Source organism: Serpula lacrymans, assembly GCF_000218685.1.
Source record: "Serpula lacrymans var. lacrymans S7.9 unplaced genomic scaffold SERLAscaffold_20, whole genome shotgun sequence".
In the NCBI taxonomy this organism is placed as follows: domain Eukaryota; kingdom Fungi; phylum Basidiomycota; class Agaricomycetes; order Boletales; family Serpulaceae; genus Serpula; species Serpula lacrymans.
In genome coordinates this window covers 1-10,686 of record NW_006763309.1, presented here as the reverse complement: position 1 = coordinate 10,686, position 10,686 = coordinate 1, and the positions used below count along the sequence as shown (strand labels likewise).

At 49.4% G+C, this 10,686-nt stretch overlaps 2 protein-coding genes across 2 annotated transcripts; both read right to left on the bottom strand.

Annotated features, from left to right (window-relative positions):
• Positions 1 to 8,262, bottom strand: SERLADRAFT_358809 (glycoside hydrolase family 13/glycosyltransferase family 5 protein; the record flags this gene model as incomplete). The annotated part of the gene is made up of 21 exons (XM_007324489.1): positions 1 to 128; positions 182 to 277; positions 341 to 497; positions 551 to 691; positions 743 to 931; positions 988 to 1,030; positions 1,082 to 1,154; positions 1,202 to 1,406; positions 1,460 to 1,780; positions 1,836 to 1,990; positions 2,041 to 2,278; positions 2,351 to 3,067; positions 3,125 to 3,410; positions 3,482 to 5,114; positions 5,169 to 6,409; positions 6,456 to 6,520; positions 6,566 to 6,962; positions 7,015 to 7,430; positions 7,477 to 7,579; positions 7,657 to 7,807; positions 7,863 to 8,262. 21 exons carry the CDS (start codon positions 8,260 to 8,262, stop codon positions 118 to 120), a joined length of 7,038 nt encoding a protein of 2,345 aa, XP_007324551.1.
• A 173-nt stretch (positions 8,263 to 8,435) lies between these two features.
• On the bottom strand, positions 8,436 to 10,120 carry SERLADRAFT_480600 (uncharacterized protein; the record flags this gene model as incomplete). The annotated part of the gene is made up of 5 exons (XM_007324488.1): positions 8,436 to 8,829; positions 8,888 to 9,570; positions 9,623 to 9,728; positions 9,787 to 9,886; positions 9,938 to 10,120. 4 exons carry the CDS (start codon positions 10,095 to 10,097, stop codon positions 9,190 to 9,192), a joined length of 747 nt encoding a protein of 248 aa, XP_007324550.1.
• Positions 10,121 to 10,686: the final 566 nt, after the last annotated feature.

The following is a 10,686-nucleotide window of genomic DNA, read 5'->3' as shown; positions in this document are numbered from 1 at the left end:
CTAACAGTGATAGCACAATCGACCCCAGGCGCGAGATAACCGTAATGCGAATGAAAATATCCGAGTCCATAATGAAAAAACACAGTGACAGATTTTTGTGGATTTTTGAGATCGTGATCATGGTCGAGCTGTAGAATAGTTAGGAGAGGGGTAAGTATAACAAATATAGCTTGAGACGTACACAGTTGTTCTTTACGATAGAACCAGAAGTAGCCAATTACTATGACGATCTGGCAAATGAGAGCAACCCAGAACGGCGCAGAAGCCATCGGACTGCCTGTTGATCAAATAACATAGTAGTTATATAAGTGCTGCAAAAATAACATACGCGCATACTGACCTTTTAATCCGCTTGAGAAATCCCAGGTCCCGACATCTGGGAAAACGCTACCGGGACCAATTCTATTAGGTGCAGTGGCACGAGCGACCATTACACAGATTGATCCGATGACCTGGGCAAACGCAAGAGTAGCACAGACGTGTAATCGTGACAACGTCTGTCATTGGTAATGAGTACCATTAAGCATGCATTGGTATCAGTATTATTCACCTGAAGTAGAATCATTCCAAGTCCAACACCTTGAATAGCATCAAGAACACCGAGCCACAACCACAAAGAAAGTCCAAGGTATGGACCTCCTTTGCCTGCCCAAGGAATGTACAGAGCAAGGGAGGAAGTGCCCCAAAGAGTCTAGTTTAACCTCAGAAAAAAGTAATACTATTATCACGATAAGCAACACACCTGACACCATCTCGGCGCGCCCAGACCAACAGCAAAGAGTGGTAGCAACCAAGTGTGAGTCTTACTCAAATGCGTCAGGATATAAAGCATTAAAGCCCAAACTCCGATGAAAAACAGGACGATGAGCAATAGAGTCTGCCACTTCGCGATAGGAACGCTCCAGAGGAAACCCCAGTTACGACCATAAGGCTGTTGAAAGAACGTCATTAGCGCCAGATACTGTGTCGATCGTGGATGATACATACACCGCTGAGCCAGTAATCACGTAAAACTTCGGATGCAAGGAACCTTGATAAATTTGTTAATATTGGTCATCCAGTCGTACAACAGACTACTCACCAAAGTACCAATTTTCGACGGAAGAGGGTTTTCAGGAAATTGGGCACCTTCGGAGGTGTTTGGTGGTAGTATTCTGGTTATCGTCAGTAACTGAAGCAATCCTGAATATATTATCCTCACCTGGCAGCCCAACAAACATGAGATATGCAAAGAAGAAACTGAGGAAAGCCAGCGGCCAGAGAATGACGAGAAGCCACCAGGGAGGAATATATCCGGGCTTAGAACCATTTAGCGTGTTACCCCAATACCACAGAGCCGCTATCCATATCTGTTGCGATCCCTGTACGATACAAGCCCTTAACGTCCAGACTTCGGTTGCAGCACCCTATGCAAAGAATCAGTGATGCTGCATACAACCCAGATTGGAAAAATCCTTACTGCTTCTTCACCAAAGTTTAACCCGAAGAACGCAAAGGAAGCTGCAGATCCAACAGCATACGACCATGTAGCCAGATCCGCTATGATAGCATAGGCAGGTTCCAACTTGTGAGACACCGATGGCAGTCCAATCAAAAAGAATCCAAGACCATAGAATAACCATGGGAAGGCGAGAATATAAAACGAGGGTTTGAACCGGAAAAGAGCGTACCAAACGAAGGACGCGGCTAAGAAGACACCACCAAGGACATACAGTTGGAGATTGTTTTGGTAATTCTGGCCAGTGAGCAAGGTCATTTGATAACTGTTGGCCGCCAGCATCTGACAAACGGGCAGGTGAATAACAACATAGGAAACAGTGGAATGAGTAACAAACCTGTCCAAGCGCAATAATAATAGTATACAAGGGCCAACCACCAATTTTTCGGGACAGAGCTATCTGCACCCTGGTCATAATGACTATATCACTATCAGGAGGTACAGCGCCACTATAATCGTGGCCGAAAGGTGCCGAGCTAGGGGTACTGGGAGCTGAAAAGGACACATGAGCTTTTTGAAAAACAAGTATTTATTTAACATACACATCGGCAATGATTGATCATTCAACGAAGGGAGATGCGAGCTCCAGGTAGAGTCTCGATGAGATGAGATGTAACTGGCGGCGCTGGAAAGCTTCTCCCGTCGCACCTTATTGAAGAATGCCTCTTCTGATTTTACTAGGTATTTCTCAATCGAAAGTTCACCCTTCGAATTCTCTGGTGTCAGCCCTTGGAGTTTTTGAACAAACTCTTGCGCAACTCCACCATCCGAGTCTGTAAACTATAATCCCAGCTCCCATCAGCATCATCCTTAAAATGCGCAAGGCGAGAACAAAAAAAAAGAAGAACTTACCGAAGCAATCGCCTTGTTGAGGGGTGAATTAGACTTTTCTTCGACGATAGAACCGATCGACTCAGAAGACAGGACTCGCGTATGGGAAACAAAGCGTCTCGTAGGTGGTGCATCCAAGAATGGATCAGGCAAATTCAATTGACCTTGCGCAATCGTCCGATTCGCCCTCTCCAAGAAATGACCAAAGCCCTGGTTATCGGGACTCACCATACTGTGACTAGTTGCCGAAAAGCTATCGTCGTGCGACATATCCGTGCTCGTCCCTCTATTGCTTCCAACCAAACGTGGAGGGGTACTAGCAGCAAGGAAGGCCTCACCACTCGATGACATTGGCAAACTTTCGCGGCTCCATCGACCTGGTGAACTGGGGAACACGAGAGGAGACGAAGGCACGCTTTGGACGTCCCATTCTGGTTGTAAAGGCAAACTCTCGTTCGCAGGACTGAAGTCGTCTGATTCGACCACCACCTGAGGCTCCCCAGAACCACAATCCGATTCACGCCAAGCATTATCGCCGGCAATACCTCTACTCGAGTTGATACTACGCTTGTGCAGGTCTTCCATGCGCTGGCGCCACTCGACGACGGGGAATCGCTGTACAGCAGACCTGGCTCGAAGGACAGCGCGCTCCTCTTCCGTCGATCTGAGAGCCATTTTGATAGTTTTGGACAGCTGAGAGAGAAGATGGCCTGTTGAACTCGACTCTACGGGATACCACTATTCGAATTGGTGAGGACGCGAAGTTGAAAAAGAAAATAACTAAGATATACGCACCCAACCAGGCATGAGACCAAGACCACCAAGACGACTGCCCACACCAAGCGCCCCCTTCCTTCCAAACTCCACAGCAACAAGACCAAACGGCTCGTCGCGAGATGGGATCAAAGCAAAATCAGCACCGCTGAACAAGTACGGCGGCAGCGCAGTGAACTCAGGCTTGGAGTACACCCGATCAGGATACATCTCCATCAGACGCGCCAGCTTCTCCGCAGCGAAACGGCCGTACAAGTCAATCACAGGACCAACGGCGATGATCTGGATCCTTGGACGCTTTTGGAGGCTGAAAAATCATTCAGGCCTTGTTAGTCATTTCCCCCATGTCGACTATTGACACGAATGGCTTGCACTCACAGCGATGGCATGACATCAGCGATAAGGTCCACACCCTTCTGCTTCGACCACCGTCCCACAAACACGAACAGATCAGAGTTGGGATCCTGCTTAATCCCAGCCCACTCCTGCGCCTGCCGCTTATGCTCAGGACGCTCCGCCTCTGCAGCCTCGTCGATCTTCACGTCACGAATCGCGATTGGATTCTCGTCGAGGGCTGCAATATCGCTCGGATCAGGATTAGGCAACGAATCGACATGCTTAAGTGTCCAAAGCGCCGGATATCTCGCCCAACTCCGTTTCCCATACTTATCAGACACACCCGCCACGCCAACGCTCTTCTGATGGACACTGATAAACGATGCAGCGGCGTGCAACAAGTTGAACGTGTTCCCAAATTGAACATACTTGGTGCAATGCTCCTTGCTGATATTGAACGCCGAACATACCTCCTTCATCTCTTCTTTGGTGCGCAACGGCCACAGCCCTTGGAACTCTGCGTTGTGCAGGGAGAGACAGACCGGGATGACTTTGGGGAGGAGGTAGATGGGTGCGAGCGCACCGTGGTAGTCGTTAATGTGATAAATGTCAATGAGCGGGAACCGTCGGATCGTCGTCGCGATCGCCTGATTCCACGTCGAATAGAATATCGCAGAACTGAGATCGTCCATTCTGGCTGGGTACGGATCCGACTTTGTATGCGCGCGAAAGACAGGACTGTCGAGTATGACATACGTGATATTGTCCAACACATGCGTCTCCACCTCGATCAAATAGGGCTCGCCAAATATGACGACCTCGATAGGCTCTGCAGGCTCTCCGGCGGGATAGTCGATATCTTTTACTTTGGGGATCACCCACACCAAATCTACATCCGTCATCGCTTTGCCCATTAGAGTCGACATCACACCAAGACCACCGATCTTGACTTTAAGCTTCCAGTCGATGATCTCGTACTCGAGCGTCGCGATAAGGACCTTACGCCGCTTATTCTTATCTTCAGGCCAGCCAATGACATCCACATGTCGTTTGTTCCCAAACAGCTTCTCAGAGATGATCGTCGTGTCCTTCAGCTCCGTGAACGAGCGATTGGCAATCCCGCCGATGATGGGGAAGTACTTGCTGTGGGGCTTGCTCATCTTCACACCATACTTATTATGCCTGATACCATAGAAAGACCACATGAACACGACGACAGCGAGCATTGCAGTGATCAACGGAATCGTCAACAGCAGAGCAAACATGATCGCGCCCACAGAAGACTCTCCACGGGGCTGCAAACTCCACTGCATAGTCGCATCGTCTACGAAAAGAGCCCAGGCAAGGTGCGGGTAGGGTGGCGCAGAGAGGTTGAGGTAGTTTGGAGCAATACTGTTGGGGGGCAGTCGGTCCATCACGCCGTCCCCATCAACGTCCCCGTAAAAGTAATCGTCGTATCCAAACACGTTGAGCTGCACGTACGTAGGCCACGTAGCCATGATCTCGAGCTGCCACGTCCCGTCGCCATCCTGCGTCATGAGAGACGATATACCTTGGTCGTACCCCCAGTCGTTGAACGGACCTCGAACGAGGAATTGAGGGACACGACGCTCTGTGGCGTAGTTAAGATCCGCATGTGCGACGACGCTAGAAGAGGCGGCAACCTCGCTCCAGTCTGTTCATCAATTTATGAGCATACAACCACTCAATGAGAGAGAAAACGGCTTACACTGAACCATGACATGCTGCCCCGTCCAGAAATTCGTCGAATTCTCAAACATATTCGTAGGAATCACCGTCACATTCTCCCAATTCTGCCACGCTGACCAACTCTGCCCATAATTCCCCGAATACCTAAACATATCCGCGCCAAACGCCTGGTGCGTGAATGTGTACTGTCCATTAAAGTGCCTAAACGCGTTGTTGTCGTAGTCAGAGTCGGGGAATACCATGATGTTATTCGCAGCGCCCTTTCGGAGGAGGAGATGGTCGATGGCATTTGTAGACGCGGTTCCGTCCTGCGTTGTTGGGTTATTGACTATAATCTCTAATATCCCATCTGGCACACCCGTCACCGTCGCAGCCCACTGCCATACCGAGCCTGACACCCCCGAAATAAGTTCTACAGCGGGCGCACTCACGTTCCCACAAACCACACTCGCCTGATCCACCGCCACCGTACTGCTCACACCCGAAGAAGACATGTTGAACGAGATGCTGGAGGTGACGCTCGTGCACGACATCGCCAAGTTGAACTCGAGGACTATGTCGATCTGCGAGTCGTTCGCGCTCCCCGCTTTTGACGTGATTCGTGCATCGTGGCCGGGAAGGAAGCGCGTGAGCATAGGCGGTGGGGAGACCCACTCCGTAACCGGCACAAGCACCTTGACTCCATAAACATCCATCTCCACACTCTGCAAACACCCATAATACGGCCCCGTCCCATTCGCATAATAGCTCGACAAAGAGTCCGCCAAGACATACTCCTCATACGGCGCCAACAGATTCCTCACCGTCGTCCCGCCCTGGTACGGCGCGCTGATCCAAAGAGAGCTTGTGCAGTCGTACGACCAGGTTTGAGTGGTGTTCATGTTGGAGAAGAGGAGCCAGACTTGGTCGGTGTGTGTGCCGTTTAGGGTTTGGACCCCCGAGATCCCTGCGCGTGATACACTCCACAGGCCCATCTCCGTCGCCGTCCCATTTGACCCTGGGCGATCAATAAAATACGTCCAGTTCCCTCGCTGAACAAGGTCCCAGCCGTCCTGCAGAGAGGCGTAAGTGGTGCGGAGGTATAAGTAGTGCTTCATGAGCCGACGCATAGATGATGTTGGATCAAAGTGGTCGAGCGAGTTCCAGTCGTCTTCACAGCCAAGTAACGCGGATTCGAGGGGCATGTTAAAGTATTGGAGAGAGCCAAGCTTGTAGCAGCCATGTCGCTGCCAGGCTTTCGTGCTCATCATCGCTTGGCGCCTATAGCAAGGTCAGAGGGCATGTAAGCTCGAAAGAAGTGACGTACCCAAAGAGATAGTTGGCGGCGGTGGAGTCGTATAGATAAAAGGCTTGTTCTTCTCCATAATAGTACTGCAAAAGCATTAGCGCAGATCAATGTGAATGGAATGTACTTACGAGAGGCACACCAGGCATTACCAAAGACGTGATGAAAGTCGCCAATGCACTTCTCAGCGTCCCATTCTCGATGCTCGGCCACCGATAGACATCGAAATTACTCGCACCATAGAGATGCTTGGGGTCGACAACTCCAGTGTTGGGATTGATAAAGTCGTTGTTGACAAACATCTCGTTCCAGGCAGTAACAAAATTATTAGAAATGTCGTATGCGTCTTCAAGATTTCCGTCCATGCCGAGAAAGCGAGTGAGGGAGCGATAGATGGAGTAGTGAAAGGCGCAGCCATCGATGCCATTGTTGTTCTGCGTGCGTAGAAAGTACTGGTTCTCTGATTCGGTGAGGTTTGCGGATTGGAGGAAGCCAGGGGGTTTTTGGTCTGGGGTGCGTCCTCGGCCACTGCCCAAGTCAGACGGGATCGCAAGAATGATGGAGAAACTTTTCAACTTACATGTACAATGAGCCAAAGGTGTCGGCGCCGGTGACTTCTCCGGTGATGTAAAAATTGTCCTTTCCGAGATTTGTAGCGCACTGCCTTGTGGCAGTGGCCCAATCCGCCATGCCCTGTACAGTCATCTGCGTAGCCTTGTCGACGCGGATGCCGTCAATGTCGAGGGCTGTGATGGTCATGCATGCAAAGACTTGCAATTTCGCCATAACGGATGGTTTCCATTCGCGGAGTCTGTCTTGGACGGAGGCAAACTTAGAGAGTTGACGTTCCCAGTCGGGGTGGACGCCGAAAGCCTCCATGTCACCATATTGGTCGAAATCTGATTCGAGACAGCCATTGGTGGTTACGGGCTGGGTCACGCCACTGTCCTGCCAAAAGACAGGCATCTGGCACGAGTCGTTTCGGACATTGATGACCTGGGAGGGAATGAGCTAGGGTAAAAGATGAAGGGATGAAACACACATCAAAGTCGACGTATTCAGTAAAGTTCCAAGGGAGATAAGAAGGATTTTTGTATACGACATCGTATTCGTTGAGACTGAAGGGAGCGCTGACATTGAGATAACTTTACGGAGGTAATTGACCGAGGAGGGAAGCGGGAGCAATGAGCGATCGATAAAAAGATATATAAGGAAAGCTTACCCATCAAAGCCTAGAAGGTCGCCCATGGTTCCGACGGTGAAGTCGGCCATGATATACATACCGCGTGCATGGAGGGTGTCTATGAAGTTTCTCCAGTCGTCGATGGTGCCCCAGTGAGGGTCGAGTACGGTGAAGTCGAGTGGAGAATAGCCTGGAGGGAGATGAGTGAAATAAGCCGGGTGGATCGGGAAAGAGGAAAAACGAACTGTCAGCCTGCCAAATCATGTTGAGGAAGATTGTGCCGGAGAGATATATGCCCTTTATGCCGATTGCCTGGATGTAGTCTAATTTTGAAACGAGGCCCTTGAGGTCGCCGCCATACCTGAGCTGAGTTTCGCGCCAGTCCCATTCGTACATGGAGTTGAAGAACTGGTTGTTGGAGGGGTCGCCGTCAGCAAATTTGTCCAAAAGGATGGTATAGAAGGGTATTGCACGCCAGTTCTGAGGGGAGGGCGTGTATGTTGTGTTTGGACGTGTGGACTGGTACTGGAGGGGAGACTGGGCATTCTGATTAATGTTGAGGTTGTATGCGGTGAGATCTGGACGGTAGGGAGAGGCGAGGGAGAGGGAGAGGAGGGAAAGTACAGAGAAAGAAAAGAGACGCATTGCTCATGGGAGCAAGCAGCCAGGAGATAGGAAGAAGAAGAAGATGGAGGAGGTGTACTATAAAGAGGACTGGATGGCCACCGTGCGAAAGGCGAGGCACGTTACAGATTCTTACGATAGCACTAGCGCTCGCTCAATTGGCATTCATTGCTACTAATCACCGAGAACACGACGCTGGCCAGCGATCCACGGCAGACGGGTGCCTCGAGGTGTGCGTTTTTAGACCTAAACACCTGCCTCAATGGGCCCTGCTTGGTCAGCATCCCTCTGGGATTACCCCCGTATGGACATCCTCAACATGCTTATCTTGCTCATTCATTGCAACTGCACCCAGGACAGCCATAGTACCAGAGTCTAAGCACTGCCGTCTGCCACCCTGCAGAATAGCTGTCACCAATCCTTGTTACGACACGGCCGCCATCTGTCCATCAAAGATCAGCTAAAGCTAGAAGCAAACTCAAGTCCATCGTAATTCGAGCCACTCAGAAATCATAGCACTGATCGATGTACTGGTCATTCAGACTTGCTCTGTATATTAAAGCACACTGTTTCGCCGTGCTGCCTAAAAGTAAATCATTTTATCAAATGTGCTATATTCTATTTATATACTGAGCTATGCGACCAGGGATCCGATGGCTCAAACCTTTGTCACTACAGGTCAAATAATAAATCGAATCACACTGTGTGTACCTCTCAGGGTGCAACGAACAGCTAACTCGACAAAGTAGACACATGCAGATAGTCCTGGGATCATGGTAAGGAGAGCAGCGACGGTGGTATGTAGGATGAGACGACATGGCCGAGCGTGAAAGCGTCTCCGTGATCAAATTGGGGTTTTCAAAACTTCGTCCCAGGTCTTGGGCAATGACGGCAGTGCACGTAGGAAAACTTTAAACCACATCTCATAAAATTTGTCTCCGAGTGTCGTTAGAGATTCAAGTTGTCTGAATTGAGCTCATCAGCAGCCTCCGTAGCCTCGTTCATGAGCGGTATGATGTCTGTGAAAAAGGGTACGAAAACCTTCAAAACAGGGGAAAGTTTGTGTTTTGTTCTCAGGACTGAAGCCTCCAGCATCTGCAGCGTGGATCTTTTATTCGTTTCGCTAGAGTCAGGATCGTCTGCAGCCAGTAATTTATGAAGCCATCGTCCCTCGTCAATCGTTAAGCTTTTACGTTCGTGGCCAATGTTCAACAACACGCATAATATGACCCAGAAGAAAGATTCCAAGTCATCCGCAAATGTATGAAGCACGGGTTGATTTTTATTCCACGCGTTCAGCAAGCGCATAGAAATGAAAGGGAGTGTTCCTGAAATGATTTTAAGACTAAATAACAGGCTAGCCCGAAGATGAGCTACTTACCGAACGACGTTTCTCAAGCTTGCGATCTAGCTCTCGCCATCTGATTGCCTGGTCGCCGTCAGAGATCACGCCCACGCATTTTGTCAAGTTCTTGGTGCATTCGAACCTAGAATACTTTGACATCAATACCGCTTTGAGCTCATTATCAATTTAAGAGGACCTACCGTGTCAGAGGCTTTCGTATTTCGGGCTCTGGTAACAATAGAACGTTACCATCGCTGACATCGCGGTGCAGCCATCCATCCTTATACATATTATAGTGGCCTAGAAAGGGAGCATCAGTCCTGAGCGACGTCAAAACGGGGAAATACTCACCCATCATTCCATGGAACATGCCTTCTAAGAATTGGTACGGCCCCGCAGCCGTCTGGAACTTACAGCACTCCGTTTTCAATATCAGTCGCTTATGTACTCTGTTCTCCATCTTCTTGCCTTCCTTCTGTTTGTCCTTCTCAGATTGGGTTTTCATCTCCATCTGACTGCTGGGCCCCTTCGATTGCGTATCTTTTGACCCCCGGAATATGAATTCTGTTTCTTCCTGAAAATATAATTTTCTAGTTTCCTCCTCAACCCATGCCCCCTTTTCTCCATGTTCAACTGTGTACTGGGCGTAAACTTCAGGTATTCCCATCTCTCCTTGAGTGAAACGAAAAACTTCAATCTCGTCACGGCCCTCCAAAGCCCATGCGTCTTTCACATGGAAAGCGGCAGAGGAAAGAGGCGGAGTTCAGGGATGGGTGAAGGCTGGTAAGTGGGTAAAAGGAGGGATTCATTGTTGCGATCAGTTCCATTCAAGCTTCTCTAAGCTTTGATCCTGCACCACGGGCATGAAAGGGTTCCAGCCAAGCCGGGAGAGGTATGATTCGTACACAAACAGCATAATTTCTTATTTAGGTAAGCAAGGGAGACTAATAATTTCAGCCACCTGGGTGGGATACTTCAAATATTATAAATATATACTTTGTGATAGATTAACTAAAATTTTGCCAATGTTTTGAGAAATAGCTGGGATGGTTTGTGCACAGTTTGAGGCTGACATGTTGCTGGTTCTTTATAAACTAAAA